This window comes from Monomorium pharaonis, chromosome 4, assembly GCF_013373865.1.
Source record: "Monomorium pharaonis isolate MP-MQ-018 chromosome 4, ASM1337386v2, whole genome shotgun sequence".
NCBI classification, from domain to species: Eukaryota; Metazoa; Arthropoda; class Insecta; order Hymenoptera; family Formicidae; genus Monomorium; species Monomorium pharaonis.
In genome coordinates, this window is record NC_050470.1 from 26,138,470 (window position 1) to 26,164,664 (window position 26,195).

A 26,195-nucleotide genomic window follows, 5' to 3' on the forward strand; every position below is an offset into this window, starting at 1 on the left:
TATTTATAATTTAAAAAGCAATTAGACTTTAAGTTACTTCGATTTGATATCAAAGAATTTATTTAAAAAAAAAGAGTAAACTGGAACATAAATATGTTACGTAACAACAATCATGTTGCTTTTATTGTATATGTAGTATCACATGTTTAACTGATCAACTTTCAAGGTAACTAAAATTAAAAACAACCGGTAATATGGTTTTCGTTGCATTAATGTATAGAACTAGTTAAACCAGAGGCTCGCCTGCTTCGAACATCGTAAACAGGTGTATAAATTACTGCTCAGACTAGCTCGGTGGGACGCTCGTCTCGAACGCTACTTATCAGATCGTCGTTACTAGCACATGCGACAGAAACCGTCTCGACAGACAGTCGTTCGTAGCAGCTCTAACCATGAAATCTTTCATCAATTACTCAGCATCTTGTGACTTTCCGATCGAAAATTTACCATACGGTGTCTTCTCTACGAAAGACAAGGTGAGCAAAGCCCAATTACATCGTAGACTATATATAAATCATGCTACGTCATGTGATTTCAAAGCAAATAGAAATAGATATATGACTATGCATTTTCGACTTCATTGATATTTATAGAATTATGGTTTATATAGTGATAAAATATTATTAATTTTATGAATTTATATAATATGCTTGAGATTATCAGAACAATTACGCAATAGAATATTAGGCATAAATAATATATTTCTTTATGTGATATTTGTGTGATATCTACGTGATGAATAGAATGTGTTCGTTCATTCCGTTCTTGTTCGCATTCAACGCCGTCTAGTAGCAATGTTATTTTGGTACCATCCGTTGGTATCTTACTATCGTTCGATATTTTAATATACTATCATAAATTTCAATAAAGTACTTTATTTTATAATATTAAAAAATTGTCAAATTTTATTAAACATTTGTTTTTAAAAAATATAAGAATTACATAGTATAACATTTTAATAATTATGTAAGTTATATCGTTATAAAATAAATATAATATTAATAATATTTAAAATATTTTAGCCAGAGAAAAGAATTGGAGTAGCAATTGGTGACGAAATTTTAAACTTAAGTGCTATCGCAAATTACTTCAATGGACCACTGTTACAAAGTAAGCAGGATGTGTTTCGTCGTGATTCTCTCAACGATTTTATGTCTCTTGGAAGACCAGCATGGCTAGAAGCAAGAGCAAAACTTCAAGATCTGCTTTCTGCTAGTAATCATACTTTGCAAGATCCAGAAATTCGCTCTAGGTAAGAAATCAATAAACAAAAATTAATTTTAATAATAAATATTATATAGATATTACATGTACATTACAGATCATTTTAGAAATTATTTCTTAATTATTGTAATATTTTTATTAGAATTTTCGTTGCTCAGAAGGATGCCATAATGCATTTACCAGCAAAAATTGGCGATTATACTGATTTTTATTCATCAATAAACCATGCTACAAATATCGGCATTATGTTTCGTGGAAAAGAAAATCCATTGATGCCGAACTGGTAATTTTTTAAATATATTATTATATACTTTTGTATATGTGTGAATGTATTTTAGGAATTGTACAAGTAAAACGTTTATACATATACAGGAAATACTTGCCAGTCGGTTATCATGGAAGAGCAAGTTCCGTTGTTGTATCAGGCACACCCATCAGACGACCGTGTGGCCAAACATGTCCGGTTGAAGGTGCAGCACCTGTTTTTGGCCGCTCTTTATTAATGGATTTCGAGCTCGAAGTTGCTTTCTTCATTGGTGGTCCACCTACAAATGTCGGTGATACTGTTCCAGCTTCGAAGGCATATGATCACATCTTCGGGATGGTTTTAATGAACGATTGGAGTGGTATAATATAATTTTTAAAAAATTACTTTTTACTAAATGTATCATTATGCTTTACAATTTTTTTTCTTTCTTGCAGCACGTGACATTCAAAAATGGGAATATGTTCCATTAGGACCATTCGGCGCGAAGAATTTTGGAACTACAATTTCTCCATGGATTGTTACAATGGAAGCTCTAGAGCCCTTTAAGGTACCAAATATGGTTCAAGATCCAAAACCATTTCCGTATTTGCAACATGACGAGTCGTGTAATTTTGATATTAAATTGGAAGTTGATCTTAAAGGTAAATAAAAATCCTTTTTAATACTTTTTTCATAAGAATTATTATCGTTTTATATATGACTCCTAGATTTTATATTAATTCTATACAATTCTAATTGTTTTGTAGCTCCAAGTGGTGTAATTACAACTATAAGCCGAAGTAATTTCAAATACATGTACTGGACTCCGCGACAACAATTAGCGCATCATACAGTTACCGGGTGCAACATTAATCCTGGCGATTTAATGGCTTCCGGGACTATAAGTGGAAATGTGCGTTCAAAATGTGACTATTATTTTAGTTGATTTATTACTTGACATTACAATAAATATATTAAGTTAGTTTTCGACCATTTCATTCATTGACTTATTTTTTAACATTTATTCATACAAACTCTGTTTACATAAATTATTTTTCTATTATATAAATGTAATTATAAAAAATACATTTTTATATTTAGACTCCGGATTCTTATGGTTGTATGCTCGAGCTATCTTGGAAAGGTACACATGCTATTCCGTTAAAAGATGGTACTACAAGAAAATTCCTTCAGGATGGCGATGAGGTGACCATTCGCGGTAAGTAAATTATAAATTTCTTATTATTTCTCTAAAATTACTTGATTCATTGACATTGTTTTTTAGGTTATTGCGTCGGCGATGGTTATCAAGTTGGATTTGGATCATCTACGGGTAAATTGTTACCTGCTAACACAAACTGAAATTGATGCATAAAAATTACGTATTTTGCTATCTTCTATGTATTTTATACTTCATTTTTATATAATAAATTTTTTATTTTATGCACTCTTATTTTTCATTGTTATAATTTATTATACCAATCCATCAATAGCGAGATTTGAAAAAGATAATAATATTTAATTTTAACTCTAAATTAAATAAAATTTTATTACATATGAATTAATTAAGTGACTAATTTTTAATCAAGATATTTAATTAAAATATAAAAATGTTTGACTAATTAAATTTTTGGTTTTATAATTATTGTTTTATATTTACAAAATAAATATTTGTTATAAAATAATTATTTCTTACTATTAAATTTCGTATACTATTAAATACAAGTTGTATAATTGGAATAATAAAAAGTTAGCAATTTACTATAATGGGCTAAAGGAATAATGTTGCGTGGTATAACATATATATAAAATGACTTGATTATTGATTGAGGGAATAGTCGCAGTAAGACCGATCAATATAGTGGCCAGTACAGGTGCAGGCACAAGAAACATGGCAGGCGTTCTACTTCGGTAAGCAAACTATACAAATTTGAGTTATAAAATGTTTATATTTTTAGAAAGTTATTTAACACATACATTGTTTCAATGTATCTCAGCAGTTATCGATATTTTTATTTACGCAAATATGAGCTGCACAGTGTGAAGGTCATCATTGCAACATTGCACTTGTACTAGTGGTTGCACTAATTTCAGCGTTTGTTACAAAACATGGTAAAGAATATACAATTATTTTATTAACTTAATATTTTTGTTTAAACATATATTACATGTACACATGGAAAAATTTGTATAAATATATACGCATTTAAAATTACTATTTTAACATTATTATATAGCCTGTTGTACTCTGTAATTATTGACAAAAGTTTCAAAAGTAAACTATCGATCGCTACACATAAACGCTATTTGCACCTTACGTTTGTTATTAATTTATAATTAGCACTTACATAACGTTCTTTGACAGTTTGTATATACATTATTTTAATAAAGTTTTTTTTTAATACTATAGCGTTTGTTTTAACATATATTTAGAAGCCTTCACAATTTGGAAACTTCAGCGAACGAACCTACCGCCAAATGGACCGTTCCTTTAAGCGACGGGAATCATGTGGTCGAGTTTGAACATGGAACAGCAACAGGCCGACGTGTGGTAAAAATCAATGGCAACACAATAGTTCATAGAGATTGGATGTTTCGTCTGGTCGGTGATGAAGTTTTTATGTTCAATAACACCAAGTTTGTAATCAGAGTCGATCCAATGCCAGGTAAAGCTTAAGAATTTTATTTTTATGATAATAAATTCATTATTCTGTTATTACGATTAAATAGGTCTGAAATATTCTTATTCATTGTGGGTGAATGGCAAGAGTTACAAACAATTTATACAGTCGCAATCAAAAATACTAGAGACTTGGTTGGCCAAAGTTGGAAACGAAGAATATAGAGTTGTACTAGGTAATTAATCAAAGTAGTATAATTTGGATATAAATACTGCTATAAGTTATACATGTTTCTTATTTTATGACAATTATAGATAAACACGCTCACAGCGTTTGGGTAAATGGAAAAGAAGTGGAAGTTGAGGTAATAATAAAAGAAGAATTTTCTACCATGCTTTTCTAATTACTCAAATATACGGCAAATATGTATTTTAATTAATATTAATATTAAAATTAAATAATAATTAAATAATAATTTGTATATAGAACGAATTCATGGACGGCGGTGCAGAAATTCTCTTCTCCGTTGGCGATTTACCGGCCGCTATCAGATCTTACAGTTCGGAACAAAAAGAGATCGGCATAGCATACATTTTATATATCAATGACACTGAAATACAGCAAGAAGCTTTATTGGAAGAATCCTAAATACACGTTTTAACTTGTCTAGACTTTTTGTGTGATACCGACCGTTAAGAAAGAGAGGATATGCACATTATTGATAACCATAAATAATAAGAATTATTAAACACACAAGTGTGAAACACATTATTAACAAAATATTTATATAATGTAAAATATTCAAATGTAATTCATGTTATTCGATGTGCCATGTAATTTTGTGTATATTTTTTAAATTATGAATCTAAAATAAAATTGCTAAATATAATTCAGCGTATTGTAAAAATTTATCTAAGAACATATTTTATTATTAAAAAGTAATACTTGAAAATAGTTGAAATTTACATTCTTGTTTACGTGACGTATAACCAGAATAATTTAAATACACGTATTGTATAACGTCAGATAATCTCAATAAAATATAAAATTTTAACTAATCTAAAAAAATTATATTTAAAGATTAAAATTAAAGATTAAATATGTCACAACAACAAGGCAGTGCTTTTAGCATTGGATCTTTAATTTTAACTCCTAAACAAGATGATTATTATTGTTATGAAGGTAAGGAAATTTATGTAACTTAATTGTTAAAAATCTTGAAAATAACAGAAGCTTTATTGATTTTTAGAAATGACAGAAACAGAATTACGACAGATACTTGAAACTATTGTTTATTCGAATCTATATCTGAGGTTAGAAAATGACATTTTTGAACGATACCTCGCACGTCGAGATCCTGATAGTTTTCAAAGTAATTTTTTAACTTAATGTGCGTTTATTTTAAATTATTCTGAACTTTTTATATTTCCATTTTAATTAATATTTTCAGATAATAAATACATTTGATGTTGATATTAACAAATCTCTTTAATCTTGTTTAGAAATGGCACAAATTTTAGAAACCGCTAAGCGCCTACAGAAAATCGCGCCTCAACACGGTCGCGCGTCACCCGTTATGAGCGTAACCGGAAGTCTTGTGAATGATCGCGACAAAGATTCAGTGAGCATTGCAAGCGTGCGATCCGGAAGTCGACACGTCACGCCAAGTCTTTTAACAGCCAGGGCACCAACGGGAAGAACAAAGTTCGTCCGCTATAATTTCTGTCACAATTTTTTTCTTTTTAGTTACAATTACGATTATCTCTTGTTGAATTGTAGAATCACGTATATGGTTCGTATCGAGATGACAAATATCGAGATTCGGGAATTACAGATGGAACTGGAAAAACTTGAACAGTCGTCGAAAAAGAAAAAGATATATCTGCGAGCGCGAATGGAAGAAAATCACATTAACATTCGTGAAACTTGTAAAACTAGGGAGGAATTTGAGCAGAATGTTGTACAGAAAGGCGCAGATAGCATTACAGGGAAGATACCAGCTGAGAAGTTTATCAGGTGTTATCATTAACATCCCACAATTATATATTAACTCCTCGATAATTGTGTAAACAGATCTGATAAAGACATACAAGAGACTTAAGTTTATCGTGTAGATTTATAGAAGAATGGTTAAAAGTAGTCGACATCATAACAGAACAAATCAGATTGAAGATGACCACCATAAAGTGCCAGATAAGAAGAGTTCAGTTGCAGCTGAAGCAGAGAAAAGAACTGGGCGAGGCTTTACGCGCCATAGACTTCGAACAATTGAACATAGAAAATCAAGTTTGCATACAAAAAATCGATGAAAAAAATCGATATCTGCTCGACATGAAGAAAATCGCGGGTAAGGAATAGATACTATATATTCATTTTTGCAGTATTTATATGAATTGTTGAATTTCATGCAGGTCGCTATAACATTGCATTGACCAAACACAAAAAAAAAGTAGATGGCTTGACGTTAACTATGAATGAAGTAAGAGATAAAGTTGTTTCCAAAAAACAGGAAATTCTGACATTGCATTCCGAACAAATTACTGCAAAAAATGAAATAGAGAAGAAAGAAAAACAGCTTAAATCGATGATAGAGTTAATAAATACCTTTGAGGTAAAATTCTTTTATTTTTCTGTGCAACATAATGTGTATTTTAAATTTTAATATTTTATTTATAAAGATCTTTTTTCTTAGACTAATATTTAATCTTTTATACGAGGAGTTATATAGAATTTCACAATTCTAAAAATTTATTTATTATAATATTATTGCACTTCCATAATTATGTCATAAATACAGATGCCAAGCGTCATAGATTCCATTAAACTACGCATAAAACTACAAGAATTACAAAAAAAACACAAGCAATTAAGCAGGCAAAGAGAGATTCAACGAATAATACTTAAGTCTCAGAAGCAATTATAAGATATGTCTTAAATGCATAGTAATATAATATTGTAATTAACAATTATTAAGGAACAATAATTAAGTGTCAAAATTAACAGAATACTTAATTAATTAAAATGACTTTATTTTATTTAAAAATTATAAGTTTTGCTAATATTTTTTGTTTTCAGAAACTTTTAGAAAATGAGTCGAAATATCCAACCACTATTATATTGACAATCCAAATTACATAGAATGACGGATACAATTACATGAAATCAAGATACAATGTGTCTCTTTACTTTTCTACCGTAGAAAATAGATATATACCGTTGTAAAAAATATTCTGTTGCGCGTAAGGTATGAGTCAAACTATTTTTAAATTGACGCATGAAAAATTGCTGTATATTTTTCCAATCCTAGTTAATTAATAAAAAATGTAAATATATTTAAAAGCTAAGATTATATTTATTTACTTGGATTTACATATTTGAGTTTATACATGCAGGTAAATTAGATACATTTTTATTAATTAATTTTATTGTGTTGTGTTCTTCTATACCTATGCCATTTTAACAAGTATATAATTTTAATAAATGTTTTAAAGGTAAATATAAAAATAAAAGGATGAAAACTATTACCACCTTTATTGTAGATATAGAAATATTGAAGATTTTTACGAATTCATTATTATGACCCACACTTAACCAAGCAATTACGAAGTTAAAACGATGTAGAAAGATTTTGGTGTGCTACGATGCGTTAGGTAGTTACGCTTCACGCACCGATAGTGCCTGTCCCTTCCTCTTTTTACTCGTATAATATCTGTCCCGGAAGACCCATCTCTCTTTCTGCCACGATTCAGTTTTGCCGCGACGACAGCATCGAAACTTGGTTCTTTAATTCAGTTGTCGAACGATTGATCGATTGTTGTACTAAAGTCTATAAATTTGAAGAACATCGTGTTTGTATAGTAGGATGTCGCTTATAATGATTCAATTTTCTTAAACTTTTTGACATGTAACACTACTTGAATTTAAAATTATGGCTTAGCGTTTGCTGGAAGCGGCGTAAACTGTTGTATTATGCATCTTACATTAACAAGAATTATTATTCTATTATGTAATTCAAATATGTAGATTGTATTAATATTAAAGTGTTAGTGTAATTAAAAATAATAGATAACATAAATAATATAGATATATAAATTGTTTATGCAAACTTATTTAAGTCTTTATTGTGTTTGTCTATTTGCATTGTGATAAACTATATGTACAATTTTTTTGGAGAATGAAAAATATCTTTAAATGTGTGCAACGAGGGTTGTTATGTCAATTGGTGCAACGATGAATTTGTCACGGAGAATGACGACAGTAAGAATTCGAAATTTCATTGCTTTTTCTGTTATTCTATTATATGGAGAAACATATGGAAAGTATTTGGAGGTAAGACAGTGAATAAATTTAATTACTTTGCCAAAGTTAAATTTTTTGTTTTACACACACACACACACATACACACAGAAAATTATTACTCTTAAAATTAGTAGTTTTAATGTATTTAATTATTGGCATTTTATATTATGTAATATATTTGATACGTAGACCATTAAATTTTATTTAGTTATTTTTATAATTTTAAAATCAAACAAAATATATTTTTTGTCTTTTTATTAATATTACTAATTTAAAATTTTATATAAAATTATATTTAAGTAGTACTATTATTTAATATTTTTTCTTTTACATATTACTTAAAGGGCCTCAACATGAATTTAGGGGATGCCCTTTTATTTCTTAGAGAATACGATAGCGCAGCTTCATTAATGTGCACAAGAGTGACAATAGCGCAATGGAACTTTGCAACAAACGTTACTGATGCAAATCATCAGAAAATGGTGTAACAAACTTTTTTAATTAATGCGACACAAATAATTTATCTAACGTTTTATTAATCTTTTATATAATATTTTATCTAATCACCAGATAGACGAACAAACATTAAAATTAAAATTTGAAAGAGCTTCTTGGCGGAAAGCAATCACTTTTGCTTGGAGCCGAATACCAGATCCTTTAGCAAGAAGAGAATTAAAAATGATTGCTACGAGAGGTCGAAGTTCTTTAACTGATGATAAATTTAATGAGGTAGATAAATAACTCATGATAAAAATAATATTAATATGTAATCTTTTAATTATCATATAAATGATTGTAATCGATTAATTAATTACTATTGTTAAAAGTTAAAAAGCTAAATAAATGTGACTTGCGTGTCATTTATTATTATATACATTTATGTGTAACGATTGTATCTAATTTTCAGATATATCGTTTAATAGCAGAAATGAAAGAGATTTATATTAAAGCCAGAATATGTCCATACAGACAAGTTGATGGTAAATGTAATTTGAGTCTGGATCATGGTTAGTCAATCAAGTCAATTAATTATTACAAAAATAAATGCGTATAAAAAATATCATATATAGGCTTATATATATGTGTGTAAATTATTTTTAGATATAAATAAAATAATGGCACAATCCAAAAACTACGATGAATTGTTGTATTATTGGCAAGCTTGGCACGAAGCGATTGGTCCACAAGTTCAAAATAAATATTTAAGATATGTTCAATTGGCAAATCGAGCAGCTAAATTAAATGGTATAAAAATCTTTGATCCTAAATGTGGCACTCTGTTTTATTAAATTTAAAAGAATTTGCTAAAAATATTATGTTTCTTTAAAAGTATATTTTTTAAACTAATAAAACGTGTTTCTTGTCGAAGGTTTCGCTGATGCTGGCGATCAGATGAAAGAATTGTTTGAAGATGAATGTTTCCAGCAAAATATGGCGGAGATAATGTCAGCCATAACTCCGTTTTATAAAAATCTTTTTACTTATGTGCGATCAAAACTAATTGAAAGATATGGTGAAGTAATACGTAATGACGGGCCTTTACCGGCGCATATTTTAGGTGACATATGGGCTCAAAATTGGGAAAATCTCTTCGAATTAGTGCAACCATTTCCTGCAAGCAGAAAGCTTGATGTAACTTTGGAGATGATAATTCAGAATATCACTCCAATGAGGTAAGTTACAAATTATATGTGCATATAAATTTTATGTAAATTTATAAAATATAAGTAACTTTATAAAAGAATGTTTTTGTTAATGCAAAAAGGATGTTTCAAATAGCAGAAGAGTTCTTTACTTCACTTGGTATGAAACCGATGCCACCAGAATTCTGGAAATACTCGATAATTGAGAAACCTATTGATAGAGAAATTAAGTGCACTCCTAGTGCATGGGACTTTTGTAATAAAATTGATTACAGGTGATTTTTTATTATTTTTGCCACGTAGCCAGAAATTGATTTATAATTTTTATTTAATGCTCACATATCTTCTTTTGTACATTGGGATAGTACTTTTTGAACAGTATTTTAAATTAATTGCAGAATAAAGCAATGTACTAGAGTTACAATGGAAGATCTATTGTCTACTCATTATGAAATGGCACATTTACAATATTATTTGCAATACAAGGATCATCCACTGTTATTCCGAAATGAAGCGATTCCAGGTATACTTTTTCTTTACGTCTTATAAAATTTTGCACACTCTGTTAATTTTTTGAATATTATTATAATTTTTTATTTAGGATTTCACGAAGCTGTTAGCGATGCAATAGGTTTATCCGTTTTTACTCAGCAACATTTACATAAAATTGGACTGCTCAATAATTTAACAAACGACTACGATAGTAGCATAAATTTTTTGATGCTAATGGCTCTTCGCAAAGTGGCTTACATGCCGTTTGCTTATATAGTTGATCAGGTAAGTTATAGCAAATAATTAAATAATTAATAGTACCTAATAATATTTAATAATATATGCATATAAATATTGTCTTTATTACTACCCTTAGACTATTTATTAATAAAATAATAATTATTGTTATTTCACAAAATATTCCTAATTTAAAAATATACAAGTATTATTGTCATACTTGTAAGAAAAAATAATTAAATAATTATTATGATTAAATAATAATTACAATGTTGCACTTATCTATTTTTTAAGTGGAGATGGCGTGTCTTCAGTGATGGCGTGGAAGATATGACAGCACATTGGTGGAAATTAAGATTGCAATATCAAGGTATCGTTCCACCTGTACCTAGATTTGAAAGAAACTTCGATCCAGCGGCAAAGTATCACATTTCAGCAGATAGTTCTTATGCCAAGTAAAATATATAATAAATATATTATTATATAAAAACAGTATTGCATAAAAATATATTATATCTTTTATACCTTCCATTTTTAGGTATTTTGTAAGCATTGTATTACAGTTTCAATTGTTCCAGTCTCTGTGTGAAATTTCTGGTCACACTGGCGAATTGCATACTTGTGATCTTTACAGATCACGAGAAGCTGGTCGATTATTATCGTATGTAAAGTTTGCAAAGAGATTAATAAAATAGCAGTTAATAATACTTGAGTATTTTATTAATAAAATAAAATTTTCGTATTTACATGCAGGGATATTTTATCAGCGGGAGCTTCTAGACCATGGCAAGATATTGTCAAGAAAATGACGAGAGGTAGAACGAATAGACTAGACGCTGGTGCCATACTCAAATATTTTGAGCCTTTAAATGTGTGGTTAAAACGACAAAATGAGATGCAGCCTGTAATCGGCTGGATCACAAATCGTGATGACAGAGGTTGATTTAAAATTAATATTTATTAATTAACTTCAAATATTATTCACTAAAAAGTACAAAGTGTATCTTGTGAGAATAGGAATTTTTCATTTTTTTTCAGTATTATTCGCTCAATGGCATCAAAACGGTGCACGGAGAATTGGATTGTGGAATTTATTCCCTCTACTGCTTGTAATTTTAAAATTTTTTGTTAATTTATAATTTTATATATTATGTATTATGTAACTTAAAGAGTCCATTTACATACAATTCTTCTTATATAATATATATTTAAATCATATTATAAAAAGAAAAAGAGAGTTTTACTTTAATTTACTTTTTAATGTATATTATATTTTATAAAAGATTATTTAAAAAGATTTCTGTTTATTTAGACACATTTTTATCATCTTTGTTCGACATAAAAAAGTATAGTTTTCTATTTCTTTTCCGGATAAAAATTTTTCTTAAAATTTTCTTCCGGCTAAATTGGACTCAACTTTCTTTGATCCTGGCCAAATCTATTATGGCTACATGACAGCCAGATAATTCAAGTAATGGCGAATCAAACAAGTATATACATTTATACATGTTTTAATGAAAATGACAAAAAAGTTTACCGGGTACACGTACATTACGATCGAGTATATTATTACGAAAAAATGCAAACAAAATACATTTAGAACGATGAATCTATGAAAAGTCGCGTTTATCTGTACTATTTATAATACATAATACATAAAGAGACATTTAATATAAATTTCATAGATTCATTGTTGCATAAAGAAAATGTCACTCACCGAGCCGATGCGCAACGAGCGGAGTTATTCAGCCACGAAACTGCGATGATACTGTAACACAAACATAAGACTCAAATTAAAACAGTGCTCAAAATAATAAATATTTAAAATAGAAAATGTTACGCGCACATTGAACTTTCAAGTGATTTGTGGTAACGAACCACATAATAATTGATGCTTGTCAAAATCAGCCATTAAACAAGCTAATCGATTATGTTATCAAGAGATACCATCAGGTGAAGAAAGCGACTTCTCACTCTATATGATCTCACTTTAGATGAAATACTGTTTAAGTTGCGCGTGTCTAAATATAGTTAGATATGAATATATATGAATTATTTTCTACAGAAATTTGAATTATTTACATTAATTGGAATCTCAATGTATGGCTGTGAAAGCAAGAAACTCGTAAATGACAGATTGTGAATTTGCTTCTGTACACAGATTTTAAGTTCATAATTTGCATAAGACAAATCTTTGGTCTTCCAAAATGGAGATTAAAAAAAGGGACCGTTTGATTACATTGCAATTATTTACAGAATTTAGAAATGTGAGGAGAAAGAAACTTATTGCATATAACTGCATAATTTCTTCTCCTGTATACATTTTATCTTGATTAAGTGGTTTGAATCATATTTTTAATGGTGATCTAGCATCATAGAAATGGACCTTTTATTGTATCCAAATCATGAGCGTCAATAGAGACCAGACTACATTTTTTTCCTATATTTTGATGCAACTTACTTTGAATCAATAAAACTATTGTAAATCAAAGTAACGTCTCTAAAAATCGTGGCAACTAAATGTCCTCTTATTTTTAAGCACTGAAACAATGAGATGAGTTATATTTTTTTATGTTAATCAAATTATTTAATGCTAATCAAGATATAATTTTAGAAAGAATTACACGTACTTCTGAAGTTATTATAATCCTTTCCATTCCTGCATTTGGTTTTATTGCTATGTAATATGGAATGAACATCCTGTTTAGAAAAAAAGACTATATATATGTTAAAGGTATTCAGCCACAGGTGGAGGAACATTTAAAAAGTGAAATTTAAAGAGTCCTGCCAAACATCCTGTATATATGCAGTTCTTATGTAATTTGCATTATGTATTTTGCTTTTTATTGCCAATTGCAGTTCTTTTGTATGTTCTATAAAAAGTAAATCAAGATATCATCATAAGATATTATCTTTGAATATACTTAAGGAATACATTTTTTAATCTAAACAATAAATTGTATAATATTTACTTATTCAAACATATAAGTAGTCCAGTACTTAGAGTCTCCAAGCATAATAGATCATATCTATTGGCAGGTATATCAATCTTGTAGATTTTAATTGATAATAATGCAGCGTATGTTAACTGCGATGTTAAAATGTGACTTATAACAATGTTGAGAAAGGACTACTGGATTAATATTTAGCATTACTTAAAAAAATATTAATATATTATTAAAAATTAATACGTAAATACATATATTATATTAATATAGAAATATATATATTAATATATAAATACATATATTTAGAGCATTATTGTTTTAATAAATAAAGAAGTAATCAATATTAAATAACACATTTTCCCTAAAAAACTAGATGAGAAAATGTTGGTACCAACAAAATTCTCTAGACAATATAATTTAGTGGGTTAGTAACACTGTTGAACGAATCTTTACACAGCGTGCTGTAAGTGGAGGGGATAGCGAATAGCTCGACGGCGCTCGACTATCTGCTGTTTCCTTTTCTCTCGAGCGGTCTCCTTCAAGGAAAGGAGACAGCAGATACAGATAGTCGATTGTCGATCGCTCGCTGCTGTAAAAGATTCGAGACTGGAAGCACTGACTGCCAGTCCATATCTGTAAGGTCTATGGTTTGTAACTTTTGTGACCGATGCGCCGTGTGGTGTGATATGTCAAGGTACGCAAGTTTTGTGATGACCGTAATTATTTGAGCACTACACAATCGAAATCACAAATCCTTCGTAAAGTCTCGATGTACAAATTGTCCAAAGTCTTATCATACAGTGACAATTCGCAACGGCATAAGAGCATTATAATTCTTGGTTAGGAAAAGAAGCGGCGTTTTTCGAACATGGATGTAATCCTCGCTCGCGGATTGAGATTCAGCGTCGAATTGGGTAATGCCTCGGTATTGTTAACGAAATATCTCCCACTGTCGGCATGTTGCACATGTCGTGTCAACACAACGCGCTGGAGGTCAGCATTTCCCGGTAAGCTCGGACACGATGAACGCGGTGAACACGTCAGTTCACACGGTGAGTTCAAAGTGCATCATTAAACTCGTTTCATTTACAGAAAGATATCACCGTTATAGAGCTGCGTCATATAACTCCTTAGGTCTTGTAAATAATATATTTATATATCAAAAGTCATTGAGACAGGATATTAACAAAAATGGTATTATTCTGGCGCACTATTCGGATCACAAGCAAGGTTCTGACGGGCAAGAGCCTCAGGCGGAACAAAAACTCACAGTATTTCAAAAAATGAAACAAATGACGAAAGATTATTGGCACGTGCTGATACCTGTGCATGTGATCACTTCTATAGGATGGGTAGCAATATTCTATACTGCCGTTATAAAGTACATACCATTAATGCACAGTTGATGTTGCACTTGCGTCGGGTGACAAATTAATTAATAGAATCTATTTTTAGCGGCGTGGACGTAGTGCAACTGTTGGAATACATGAATTTTAGTGAAAAATATGTAGATTTAGTACGTAACTCGAATGCTGGTAACTGGGCCATTATTTATGCGCTTTACAAGATATTTACCCCGCTTAGATACACTGTTACTGTTGGTTCGTAGTCTTCAATATTTTCACGCGACAGATAATTTGCCTCGAATGTGTTAAATATTAATATCAAATCGTAACAGGAGGAACGACAATGGCAATTAGACAATTGAGCAAATTAGGCTATGTGAAGCCATTGTCATTCAAGCTTCAAACAGCAGAGGTGAGTAATGCAACGCCTGGAATGCAATGTCACGTTATGAAATTGAAGAAATAAACCGTTTAACATATAATCTATCTCTGTGTTGATATTTAAAACGTTTATCTCTTGTCTCTGTTTTCTTTTTACACGCACACACGTGTGGTGCAGCCTGCGGGCAAAGCTATAAGTAGGTTACCGATCAATCTTAAGTATATCGCCCTGATTTCTGTTGCTTTTGTTCTTGGCGAGATTCTCCTGTCGCGGGAATAATGTTATCGTCGATCTCAATTCTTCGATCGACACAACAGCATGTGAGTCTCCTCGTAATCGTCTTTAATCGTGTTATAGCCGGTGCAGTCAAAGAAATATGAAGCAGAACACACGACAAGTTTCAAGACAGAATGTAAAACGGACCGACACACGGAACCACCAAAGTCATAGATATTTCTCCCGCATTCTACGTCGGACCTACTGGGCTCGGCGTAGCTCGGGGTTTGTTGTCGATATGATGTATGATATTCTCTCTTTAGAAATATATACATATTGTATCATAATAAAAAAAAAGGATCATTTTCTGCATTAAATATTCTCCGACTCATTTTCCCGGACGTTATTCCACATACAGTAAAGATATATTCTTTTTCCATTCAATGCAATAATATTGAATAAAAGTAACAAATGCACTTATTGCAGTTTGTCTTTATTGAAGGATAGTCATTTATATATATATTGTATGTACGATTTAAATAAGGTTATACTATTTATCTACAGTATGCGCGCGACTTGTATGTAAACGTAGAAACAATCCTGAAGAATAACAATAGTTATTTGGCAGCTCGAGTTGTGCGTTATTCAATGCTATATAATAGTGTCGCATTTATCGTTATAGCACACCTACATATTCCAGTCTCTACGCTTTGTGCGAAAACGCTACAGGCGTCATTATAGCCTTCGAAATATATCGGTGAACTTCAATATTATGTGAATCGATACCTCATAGCGAGACGATACCTTTGTCTTAATAAATACTGTTAATGGATGTTATATGAAGTACAATGAAACTTGATCGACGGAGGAAATTCACAGGAATGTTCCCGAGATTCATACTTCCGTCATAAATTTGCATTATAATAAACACCTGATAAAAATATTATATACATAACGCTGAAGAGTACGAAGTTTTTACTTAAAAACGTATAATTATTATGCTACTATATCACAGTTGCCTGCGCAACTCGTTCATCCTAATAAAATCACTGCGTATTCGTAGAGTATCTTTGCTAAGTAATAAATAAAAATTGTATATATTAAATATACCACTTATTTCAATTATCTTCGATTAAAAAATGGGAACTTGTACTTATAATCATATACTACGTGCACTGATGTCAAATTGTTTTCAGAAGACAATATAATGATATCAATTCCCTAATAGCAGTCTTATAATTATTTCAAAGTCGTGTTTTTAAAAAAGATTAAAATATCATTTTTTGCATAAAATGTATATCTAATATGTGACAGATAATCGATTATTATTTTTATACCATGCATTGAGTTAACAGCCACTATCGTCATGTATTGATTCGATAATTCGTTCTTCGTAAGATATATTAATTATTATCTCAATATGTTGCAATATATTAATAATGACAACTATTACAACGGGGATCCTGTATAATAGGTAACGTAAAACTTATGATGAAACCGACAATCAATTGTTACCAACGCGAATGTTACGCAAAAAGCAACACCACGCATGTATGTACAATCGCATCACGAATATCTTCTTATGTAATACAACATGTCTGCTTGATTTTTATTATTATATTTTAAAAAATTTTAACATTTTTATCATCATTTTATCAACCTTGTGTATGTTAGATCTTATATCAAATCTGTACTCTTTGCGGACAAAGTAGCAGACATTACAGAATCTGTTTTCAGATAGATCTGATTATTCTGGAATTATTCGAGGAAATTTGCAACGTAAAAGCGACAGCAGATATAACATGTCTAGTCTCGTAAAATTCAAACGTTTTAGTAATCTCTTGTATACCGTTATAGTGTTATAAATTGAAAATTCTTATTTCAAAAAACATTAATCGATATCACGTCGTTGTCTTTCCTTGTTTTCTAATTCAATTTTGCTGATAAAATTTATTTTAAAAATTATCTTGATAAAAAATTTTAATGTCGTAATATAATCCTATTAAAAAATTTTTATATTTATTTTGGATTTATAAAAATTTCTGAAGAAATATTTTATACTTCTACAAATTTTGTAAATTTTCTTTAAAAATTATAGGAGAAGAAATCTTCGCGTGTATAAAAAATTATAGTAAAGATAAAAATTTTCTTAGAAGCATTTCTAAAAAATATCTCCCCAAATAGACATATTCTGTATATTGTCTGTATAGTGAAATTTGAAGATTGAAAATGATGATATACATACTCAAAGATGTATCCTCATACGACATAAATGTTGCCAGTAAAAGAAAGAGATTTTTTGATGCTATAAAATTGCGACAATATGCTGCTCATTTTGCCAAAAGCAAAACGCAATTAATCTATTATTATTAAGGCAATGATTCAAATAGATGTTGCAATTTTATGCTGTTACAAGGACATTACAAAATTCATAAATAAATGTTTGCATGTTATGTTTAGCACGACATGTCTATCTGGGTCAATTTGCAATTAAAAAATCTAAGAAGTAGAAGTTAAAAAGTTTTCTAAAAAGTTATAAAATTACAAATTCTGAAAAATTCTGAAATTTATGTACAAAATCTGAAAATTGTATGAAGAATTCTAAGAAGAATTTTCACTAGGCAGATAGGTAATGTATAATTAATAAGTATCTGTATGTACGTACACGTCCTGATTCTATAAAGTTCGGGAATGTCAACCGTCTATTCTTTTGCTCTCTCGATTTTCAAAGTATTCATTTATCGGATGATCGTTACGTGCGCAGTTCGAAAAGCTCTGAGATAAAAAGTTTAAACATCAGTGCATTTAGCCCATAAACTGATAGCTAGCGGACACTGGTTGCGGTGCCCTCGGTTGCGTATGCGATATGCGTTGGATGTGACACGCACGACACATAAGTCTGCCATCAAGTGGGTAGCACCGCTTATCTGGCTCGTCGGTCAACTGCATGCCGCAGTCCTCACAAACGTAGCAGTCCACATGAAAGTCTTTGTCCATCGAGACTACCCTGACCGTTTCCTCAGTTCCCTAAAATAGAAAGGAGTTCGGTAAAAAGGAATTTTATCGGGACCGCCTGTTTCATCATGCGCCTCGATGATGTAAGCGATTTAATTTCTAGTGCACATACCTCGACTGGCGTGATTCCCTTTCCACAAGACGCGCACTTGGGCGCGAACATTCTGTGGTAATCATTTACACAATAGATCTTGTTGTCGACGTCGACCGTGAAGGGAACGCCATCGAGACATTCGTTGCACACGCAACACCTGAAGCAGCCCGGGTGATATGATTTACCCATAGCTTGGAGTATCTGCAAAAAGCAAAAGCTGACGTTACACTGAATAACAATGAAGACCTAACGGATGATAATGATTGACTCTCGTCGTTTACCATTTCCATGATAAGGTGGCCGCAAATTGCGCACTTCTCGGCTGTCTGTTGGAAACCAGAATACTGCGAACACAACGATTTCCATGAGTTACGCGAATTAACTGTCATTTCAATCATCAGCATTAAAATAGCTCACATACCAAGTAGTCCTCTTCGCAGTAAACTCTTCCGTGAACGTTGTAGAAAGCTTTGCCGCGGAGAGCCCTTCCGCAGGAACAGCATATGAAGCAATTGGTATGATAGAGATTGCCCATTGCTTGACAAGCCTGTCCGGCACCGGTCACTTTCTCACCACATGTGTGGCAAATACCTATTAAGAAATATTAATGTAAAATTTTACATACTTACAAACGAATTGAGAATTGCCTGTGTTAGACAACAAAAATCGAAATCAAAATCAAAATAATTGTGGCAAACTAATGTCTCGAAATATAAATTATAATTCAATGAGGAATGGGATTACTTCGTAAAATAAGAAGTTTGAAAATCGTCAGAATGCATTCGCGCGGAATTGAAGAACACGAGACCCTGAGCTTTACTGAGGAGTTAAAAATACCACCCATTGACGAAACGTGACAATGTCGCACATTTATCAGGGTCGCACGCGTTTATCGCATTTGAAAATTATCACGGATGACTACGGGTGAAAATACAATGAACTCACAGCTCTCAATGGGCAATAGCAATCCTGCCATCCCTTCGCGTAAGTTCTTCGAAATTCTCGTGCACCTACACACGTTCCGAAATTGCAACTCAGGCCAAGCCGGAGATAGAATCCGATCAACGAGTCGAATTGATCTATCTATGATGAGATTTGTTACCGATCACGGCGATACGGTCATGCATGTAGGATGTTACATAAAGACTACTGGCCGTCTAAGTATGAAAGCGACTAGAGGGACATTTACGTTCGCCTAAACGCCTGCCACTTCTCGACTGACATTGCTTCGCCGACCGAGGTTCCTGTCTGCTCGTGCTTCATTCTTTATTGCACGAGTAAAGCTGCGTTCACATTTATTTTTCAGCAAATTATTGTTATACATTATAGCATATATCTGTATTTTCTTTTATCTTTTTGTAATTGCTTGATCAACATTTTCATAAATGCAAAAGTAGTTATTTTTAGAAGACAGATATTGTATAATGTCTTAGATATTATATAATTTTATTCTATTGTGATAAAAATTCTATTCTATTAGTAATAGATAGATTTGATAACAATTCGATATGTTCGTTTGACAATCTTTCATTATTTATTTATAATTTATGAAGAATGACGAAATCAGAAGACTATCCCCTTCCTAATATCAAAGAATAATATCTTTTTATCTGTTTTACTAAAGTAAGAAATGTTATATTTAAAAAACAATGAAAAGTATATGATAGTTGCAGACTAACATAATTTATTAAGAGCAAAAAGTAAAGAGAAATTTAGAATTTAGGTTCAGAACAAAATATTTTTATTTATCTTGAAACAGTTATAATATAAACATACGAGGAAAACAAAAAAAGAAAGGGATAACAAGGAATGTATACGATTTAATTTTCTCTGCGTCAGATGTAATCTTATAAATTACTTTGTGGCTAAGTATATGCGTTCTTATCATATTTGACACAAGGAAACCATAGAAACTATCAATCGCGTATGCTGCATCGATTCAATACGTCACGCCTATTGATGTTGGTATGAGCGTTATTTTAAAGAGTGTTATTTTAAATATTCAATCGAGCTATCCGTTTGTGTATGCACCTATGCGTTGTTCTCGCCCTCGGCCCTTTACGTAAGAGAAAGATGCGAGTAGGATACGTGGGTGGAAGCTAATGCGGAACGTGCGCGCGCGCGCGCGTGAGAGAAAGAGAGAGAGAGAGAGAGAGAGAGAGAATGTCAACGTCGAAGTATCGTGCTAAAAAGTATCCTCGACGCACCGAAAACTCGATTCCGTTTTCCGAAACCGGTCTACTGCAAACTCACACCGTGGGAATTGGCACAGTCTTGATATCGTGCCTTTTAGCGTTTCAGAGAAGTATCTAAAATTATGGTATATGGATTTACTCGGGGCGATCGTACCGTGTGAACCTACGATCGTCGCTTCCTTAGTCTTCCTATCCGTCCTGTATTTTACTACATACTTATATATGGAACGAAAGTAAAACGAAAGTGTAGATAACGCCAAAAAAGTGTCTAAATAGATAATTCAGATAGCATGATGTTTAGGAAAGCTTATTACTGCGTAGAAACATGAAACACGAAGCGTAACGATAATCTTAGTTTTCCGAGACGAGCGAATAAACATTACGTAAGCAATTTTTTTTTCTTACCGAAGTACTCTCCCTCTTCCTCTTGTTTTTCCATTTCCTCTTCGAGTTGTCTCGTTAACTCCTCTATCTTTCTTTCCGCTTCCGTTGGTCCCTGAGAAACGTAATTTGGAGAACATATCAATCATTGAGAATTAAATATCGGGAAAAATCTATATAATATATATGATTAAGATTAATATTTCAATTAACAATATAATATTCATACATAAATTAATATCAAGAGATTAATATTACGAAAGTATATAATGGTCATTAATTATCGCTCTTAATTAAATATAGATTACTTATGAAGTATTGAAATTTTTACACACGCAACACACAGGATACTATTCTTTACGCCTAAACGCCTGATATAGTACTCTATGCAAATATCGCGAAACGCTATTGTTTTCATGCACATTCTTGATTTCTGGATGATAAATGAACAAAGAACTGTGGGAAAAGATGAAAAACGAAGGCAGAAAATATTAACGTATAGAAATACGGATGCCTCATGAATAAAATATTATCCGGCGAATGCACGTCGCGTTTGTCAGCGGCGAGCAATTTACCGGTTATGACTCATTGAACGCCTGAAGAGAGAATTTTTTGGGGATGAAATCATAAACGATTTTCCAAACTTTATGTGTTACAGATTGCACAGTGTACAGTAACAAAAAGATGTATAATGCAAACAAAAACATACATCGTATTTGCAAGTTGTATTTCTTACGTTAAAAGCGAGTTAATCTTATCATCGCAGGTCAGACGTTATGTAAAAGGAATATAAAATTATCGGCATTAATGAGATCATCACTGGCACAATGAAAGCATGTCTTAAAAGTCATAATTTTTGAAAAATTATTTTAAATGAATTACTTTGGCACGTCAATAATTTATCTGAATAAGTTGCATTGTATGCGATAAAAATGTAATCTTAACTAATAAAAAAAAATTAAGTAAAATTATCTATTTTTTTTTATAGAATATATTTTATGTATTTTACGATAAAAACTATTTATTTATTTCTATTTTATTCCATTTTTAGTAAAACATGCAATTATAATAGATGAAAAGAAAAGTGCAAGAGAAAATAGAATTCTCTCCATGCATATGATTTCATAAATGAGATTTGTCATGCAGATGCAAGATTTTTAAAAGCACGTAATTAAAAAAAAAAGATTTCAGCAAACAGATTTACCGAAGGTTTAGAAATGACATTGTAGGGTAACAATCCTTTCCCAGGTACAGGTTTGATCGGTGGACTGACGGATTTTCTCTCTTTTGCTTCCGAATCAGGAGGTCTTTGTAATACAGGTACACCAGCATTTAAGAGTACGGGTCCTGCAACTCCACTTGTAACACCTGGAGGCAGGCTAGTGATCCTGGGGCCAGCATTAGCGTCAATTTCATTGGTTGAAGCACTATTGACAGGAGCTTGTACCTGTCCACGTATAGGACTTCCAATAGAATTGTTGGACGAAAGAGATATTCCATGTCTAGGAGAATTGATTGTATTTTGCGAAGCAATATCTAATGCAGGCATTTGACCATGAGTTGGGCTTATTTTCGAAGATTCTCTTACTGTGTTGTTGGCAATAATGGTCCTAGAAGGATCGCTTCGATTTGGAGAATATAAAGATGAGGTTCTTGCAGGTGAGAGATCTGACATCTCTGGCATATAGTTTCTGTCACTTTGTTGCAATGTGCCTAATCTCAAATGTTCTGTGGAGCGATTTGAAGAATAAACTGGAGAGTTTCTTGTAGGGAAATTTTCTTGATGATGATAGTTTCTATCATTCTGAGGCATTGCACGATTTGGAGAATAACATGGAGGATTACGACATGTTGGTTGTTCTCCTGGACGAATTCCGTATACTGGAGAATTTCTGGCTTGCGAATCCCCCGTAAAATTCGTGTTTGTAGTCCTTGACGAAGTCTCAACGTACTGCTTGTAATTCTGTGGATTCTCCTGTCGAAACTGAGAAGATTGGTTATTATCAACTTGATTTGTAGCACGAAAACCTTGTTGTCCACTCATAGAATTTTCTATTGAGCCGCGATAATGATGAGGTTCTGGTGGTAAACGTATCGGTGGAGACTCACTGTGATATGGTATACCAGATCTTGGAGATTGTTGCTGTTGCTGCTGCTGCTGCTGCTGCTGCTGTTCAGCGTTGTAAGTGAAGTTTCTATTTGGTGGTTGCAATTCAGAGGGAGGTACGTAAGCGCTTCTTCCAGATTGATGATCTGAGGAAGCAGAGGATGAGCTTTGTAAGTACTTGGCAGTAGACGAATCGATTGATCGCTGTAAGCTTGCACCATCGTAACTTTGACCGCGTATGCTTCCACTTCTTTGTTGAGTATATGATAAACTTTGAGTCATTCCACGTTGATTCTGAGATTGATTTACTTTTCCAGTCATAATAACATAATCGCCTCCATTAATATTTGCTGGATGATAATAATTCGGCGGAACCTGAGGTCCTGGCTTATTCTGCATGCTCTCAGAAAAGTGCACTTCCTGTATGTTTTCGTATACTGGTGGTGCTTCATATGGTGGTAATTCTTTTGCCGGTGATGCACTTTGATATCGATTACCAGTTGGCACTTGCGGTTGAGCTTTTCTGTAATTTCCTTCATAAGACTCACCAACTAGAGAACCTCTGGGACTACTTTTGGGGCTCTTTCTAGATTCTATTGGATGATAATAAGGAGGATGTGGTTGACTTTGCTGCGGATAATAATCTATATTTTCATAAACAGGAGCCTGCTGATGGCCTGCACGAGCTTGATTCTGTTGTTGCTGTTGTTGTTGTGCACTGATTTGCTCCACTGGCTTCGGCGTCGCAAATCGTGAAGCAGCTATTATATTTTCACGCTCATATAATTTGTAATCAGTGGCAGCTACCTGTCTAGAAATATCTAAAGAATTACCTTCAATAAAGCTTTCAATTGCGCCGACCGGCCTACCAGACATTCTAGCGTCGTTTCTGTTAATCGTATTTCTCGATACAGGTACCTGGGCTTCAGGTCTAGAACCTGAGCCCCTGGTCGTACCACCAGCATCTGCAGCATCATCTCCAAGATGCAAATAACCTAATTTTTGTACGTAGGAAGTATCTGCCGAATTGCACATTAGCAGCGATTGTTGTTAGCACGATAATAACTCCGAATGTCGTTCAGCTCTTGCGCGTGCACTTTATTCAAATTTTCAAAATCAAGGCGCTGTTGACGAATTCGATTTAATGTGACTCAACATCGTATGTACGTGGTGGCACAGTAGGTGGTCCGCTTGTCAAAAGCGATCTGCTCCAACTCGCTCTCTTCTTCTCCTTCGCGTCCTTCTCTTTTCCTCTTGTAATTCTTCTTACGTGTGCGCTCTCGTAATCTTCAGACGGGGATAGCACAAAACTTCCGACGCGGAGTATATGTTGCGTGGGGCCACTACGAGGCCCTTTTTTCTCCCTCGAATTCGGGCTACGCCCCTCGATCAGGGCGCCTCGAATTTGTGTTGTTGCTCCACGAGTTGGAACACGCCGACCGGCGCACACCTCGGGCTTCGCTCGTTACAGCACCGAAAAATCACCACCTGCGAAAATTCATGCGATAGCGCATACGCTCGCAGTAACGCCAGAACAGGTCATCATCGTCTCATGTCAAGACAGAAACCTGCGATAGGTGTCGTGACATTATAGTGCTGCTCTTGCTGCTTATTATCATATTGCGGCGCTAAAAGCAAGTTCCAAGCAATGTGGACTGATCAGCAATGTAGGAACCAAGAAAACCTTTATGGTAAACCGGTTCTGTATAGAACCGTGTAGAACGTTCCATGGCGGTTAGTCGCTAGTGCCATCAACGGTACGAGTAAAAACTACAGATGTAACTCAGATTTTATGTTTAACCGTTAGTAGGATAACGACTCATCTTCTGCGTTCAGATTTAATAAAGAGAAAAATATTAATTTTCTGACATTTTTACTTTCTTATATTGATACATTTTTTTACAAGCCTTCAATTTTTATCAATCTTAAATAACGCTTAATCTCGACATTTTGTAAATTGTAAATTTCATTGTAATTTTTACTGGTAAACATAAATTTAAAATTATTTTTGTCTCAAATCTTTAATCATAGATAGAGATATCGAAAAATCTTTTCGATGCATCAATATCAGATAAACGAAATGCAAATCATGATGGAAACAGATTTTTTTTTAAGATTATGTCAAGAATATGTTAGCAAAGATATGATATTGATCTCGTCTAGTTGTGACTGCTGTGCACGGAATAATAATGCGATGTAATTCGATAGTGTTTTAATTATTTTAATTATTTTAATTATTTTAATTATTTTATACTCACTTTGACATATGTTCTTAAGAAAAGAAACGTGGGTATTTTAATATAATTAAAATTAAAATAATTGTCAAATAAATTACAACAATTTTTTAATAAATATATCAATAATTACATATGTTTAATAAATAAATTGACATAAATTCACATATTCTATTTGGCAAAATTTACAAATATAAAATTGATTAATTAAGAACATAATATAATTATTGATATATATATTTGTATTTATTAAATATTAAATATGATGTATTTATTAAAAAATTGTCATAATTTATTAGAAAGACCGTTGTGCTTAATTTCTTTTAATTCGAAAAAGACACTCTTTGTCATCCTAATTCTGCTTTCATTCTAATTAAATTTAATTATGCGCTTTCGCGCATGACCTATAAAGATAACAATTTCTAACGCGATTGCACTGGGACTCAAGATTCAGGATAATCAGGGGTTTGTGTATAATCACGCGACTCATCTCGTGATCGATGAATTCTGAGAA

General features: G+C 32.2%; 7 protein-coding genes across 12 annotated transcripts; 6 read left to right on the plus strand and 1 right to left on the minus strand.

Moving 5' to 3' along the window:
* The first annotated feature begins 137 nt into the window (after positions 1–137).
* On the plus strand, positions 138–2,924 carry LOC105838644 (fumarylacetoacetase). Its single transcript, XM_012684345.3, has 8 exons — positions 138–476; positions 1,023–1,252; positions 1,367–1,507; positions 1,597–1,850; positions 1,927–2,133; positions 2,239–2,384; positions 2,573–2,690; positions 2,757–2,924. The coding sequence occupies exons 1-8, from the start codon at positions 393–395 to the stop codon at positions 2,831–2,833; spliced, it is 1,257 nt and encodes a 418-aa protein (XP_012539799.1). The 5' UTR covers positions 138–392; the 3' UTR covers positions 2,834–2,924.
* A 380-nt stretch (positions 2,925–3,304) lies between these two features.
* LOC105838646 (fas apoptotic inhibitory molecule 1) lies at positions 3,305–4,977 on the plus strand. Its single transcript, XM_012684348.3, has 5 exons — positions 3,305–3,382; positions 3,905–4,137; positions 4,202–4,327; positions 4,407–4,456; positions 4,579–4,977. Exons 1-5 carry the CDS (start codon positions 3,363–3,365, stop codon positions 4,738–4,740), a joined length of 591 nt encoding a protein of 196 aa, XP_012539802.1. The 5' UTR covers positions 3,305–3,362; the 3' UTR covers positions 4,741–4,977.
* Positions 4,978–5,117: 140 nt separating this feature from the next.
* Positions 5,118–6,336, plus strand: LOC114254287. Its single transcript, XM_028190234.2, has one exon. The coding sequence runs from the start codon at positions 5,597–5,599 to the stop codon at positions 6,119–6,121; it is 525 nt and encodes a 174-aa protein (XP_028046035.1). The 5' UTR covers positions 5,118–5,596; the 3' UTR covers positions 6,122–6,336.
* LOC105838649 (coiled-coil domain-containing protein 113) lies at positions 6,265–7,230 on the plus strand. The gene is made up of 3 exons (XM_012684353.2): positions 6,265–6,439; positions 6,504–6,703; positions 7,168–7,230. The coding sequence occupies exons 1-3, from the start codon at positions 6,265–6,267 to the stop codon at positions 7,228–7,230; spliced, it is 438 nt and encodes a 145-aa protein (XP_012539807.1).
* LOC105838648 (angiotensin-converting enzyme) lies at positions 7,016–12,577 on the plus strand. 2 transcript variants are annotated; one of them, XM_036285696.1, is made up of 13 exons: positions 7,016–8,421; positions 8,736–8,873; positions 8,962–9,120; positions 9,299–9,398; positions 9,493–9,636; positions 9,761–10,064; positions 10,157–10,309; positions 10,433–10,557; positions 10,636–10,811; positions 11,058–11,218; positions 11,302–11,424; positions 11,517–11,701; positions 11,781–12,577. In XM_036285696.1, exons 1-13 carry the CDS (start codon positions 8,284–8,286, stop codon positions 11,900–11,902), a joined length of 2,028 nt encoding a protein of 675 aa, XP_036141589.1. In that variant the 5' UTR covers positions 7,016–8,283; the 3' UTR covers positions 11,903–12,577. The 2 variants fall into 2 exon arrangements, with proteins under 2 accessions (XP_036141589.1, XP_036141590.1); XM_036285697.1 differs by having other exon boundaries at positions 11,802–12,577.
* A 1,681-nt stretch (positions 12,578–14,258) lies between these two features.
* On the plus strand, positions 14,259–16,032 carry LOC105838540 (uncharacterized protein C18orf19 homolog A). 5 transcript variants are annotated; one of them, XM_036285701.1, is made up of 7 exons: positions 14,261–14,405; positions 14,556–14,718; positions 14,804–15,092; positions 15,167–15,312; positions 15,390–15,469; positions 15,617–15,635; positions 15,797–16,032. In XM_036285701.1, exons 2-7 carry the CDS (start codon positions 14,580–14,582, stop codon positions 15,817–15,819), a joined length of 696 nt encoding a protein of 231 aa, XP_036141594.1. In that variant the 5' UTR covers positions 14,261–14,405; positions 14,556–14,579; the 3' UTR covers positions 15,820–16,032. The 5 variants fall into 5 exon arrangements, 4 of the variants coding, with proteins under 4 accessions (XP_028044907.1, XP_036141594.1, XP_028044906.1 ...); XM_028189106.2 differs by lacking the exon at positions 15,797–16,032 and having other exon boundaries at positions 14,259–14,405; positions 15,617–15,718; XR_004962958.1 differs by having other exon boundaries at positions 14,260–14,405; positions 15,390–15,635.
* A 1,688-nt stretch (positions 16,033–17,720) lies between these two features.
* Positions 17,721–25,033, minus strand: LOC105838539 (LIM domain-containing protein jub). Its single transcript, XM_012684174.3, has 6 exons — positions 22,545–25,033; positions 21,365–21,455; positions 19,186–19,355; positions 19,046–19,108; positions 18,783–18,965; positions 17,721–18,682 (listed from the first exon to the last, which is right to left on the minus strand). The coding sequence occupies exons 1-6, from the start codon at positions 24,480–24,482 to the stop codon at positions 18,461–18,463; spliced, it is 2,667 nt and encodes an 888-aa protein (XP_012539628.1). The 5' UTR covers positions 24,483–25,033; the 3' UTR covers positions 17,721–18,460.
* Between the last annotated feature and the right edge of the window lie 1,162 nt (positions 25,034–26,195).

Bases quoted from the DNA above. Each gene is read 5' to 3' on its own strand.
- LOC105838539 (XM_012684174.3), bottom strand. From the start codon at position 24,482: ATGTGCAATTCGGCAGATACTTCCTACGTACAAAAATTAGGTTATTTG. The intron at 21,456-22,544 runs GTAAATCTGTTT...TACGTTTCTCAG, and splicing joins ATGTCATTTCTAAACCTTCG to GGACCAACGGAAGCGGAAAG. The intron at 18,683-18,782 runs GTATGTGCACTA...TTTCTATTTTAG, and splicing joins AGGGAATCACGCCAGTCGAG to GGAACTGAGGAAACGGTCAG.
- LOC105838540 (XM_028189106.2), top strand. From the start codon at position 14,580: ATGGATGTAATCCTCGCTCGCGGATTGAGATTCAGCGTCGAATTGGGT. The intron at 15,093-15,166 runs GTACATACCATT...ATCTATTTTTAG, and splicing joins TTCTATACTGCCGTTATAAA to CGGCGTGGACGTAGTGCAAC. The intron at 15,470-15,616 runs GTGAGTAATGCA...CGTGTGGTGCAG, and splicing joins TCAAGCTTCAAACAGCAGAG to CCTGCGGGCAAAGCTATAAG.
- LOC105838649 (XM_012684353.2), top strand. From the start codon at position 6,265: ATGACCACCATAAAGTGCCAGATAAGAAGAGTTCAGTTGCAGCTGAAG. The intron at 6,440-6,503 runs GTAAGGAATAGA...AATTTCATGCAG, and splicing joins CGACATGAAGAAAATCGCGG to GTCGCTATAACATTGCATTG. The intron at 6,704-7,167 runs GTAAAATTCTTT...TTTTGTTTTCAG, and splicing joins AGTTAATAAATACCTTTGAG to AAACTTTTAGAAAATGAGTC.
- LOC105838648 (XM_036285696.1), top strand. From the start codon at position 8,284: ATGTGTGCAACGAGGGTTGTTATGTCAATTGGTGCAACGATGAATTTG. The intron at 10,065-10,156 runs GTAAGTTACAAA...TAATGCAAAAAG, and splicing joins CAGAATATCACTCCAATGAG to GATGTTTCAAATAGCAGAAG. The intron at 11,702-11,780 runs GTTGATTTAAAA...TTGTGAGAATAG, and splicing joins CACAAATCGTGATGACAGAG to GAATTTTTCATTTTTTTTCA.
- LOC105838646 (XM_012684348.3), top strand. From the start codon at position 3,363: ATGGCAGGCGTTCTACTTCG. The intron at 4,138-4,201 runs GTAAAGCTTAAG...ACGATTAAATAG, and splicing joins CAGAGTCGATCCAATGCCAG to GTCTGAAATATTCTTATTCA. The intron at 4,328-4,406 runs GTAATTAATCAA...TGACAATTATAG, and splicing joins AGAATATAGAGTTGTACTAG to ATAAACACGCTCACAGCGTT.
- LOC105838644 (XM_012684345.3), top strand. From the start codon at position 393: ATGAAATCTTTCATCAATTACTCAGCATCTTGTGACTTTCCGATCGAA. The intron at 477-1,022 runs GTGAGCAAAGCC...AAAATATTTTAG, and splicing joins TCTTCTCTACGAAAGACAAG to CCAGAGAAAAGAATTGGAGT. The intron at 2,691-2,756 runs GTAAGTAAATTA...ATTGTTTTTTAG, and splicing joins CGATGAGGTGACCATTCGCG to GTTATTGCGTCGGCGATGGT.
- LOC114254287 (XM_028190234.2), top strand. From the start codon at position 5,597: ATGGCACAAATTTTAGAAACCGCTAAGCGCCTACAGAAAATCGCGCCT.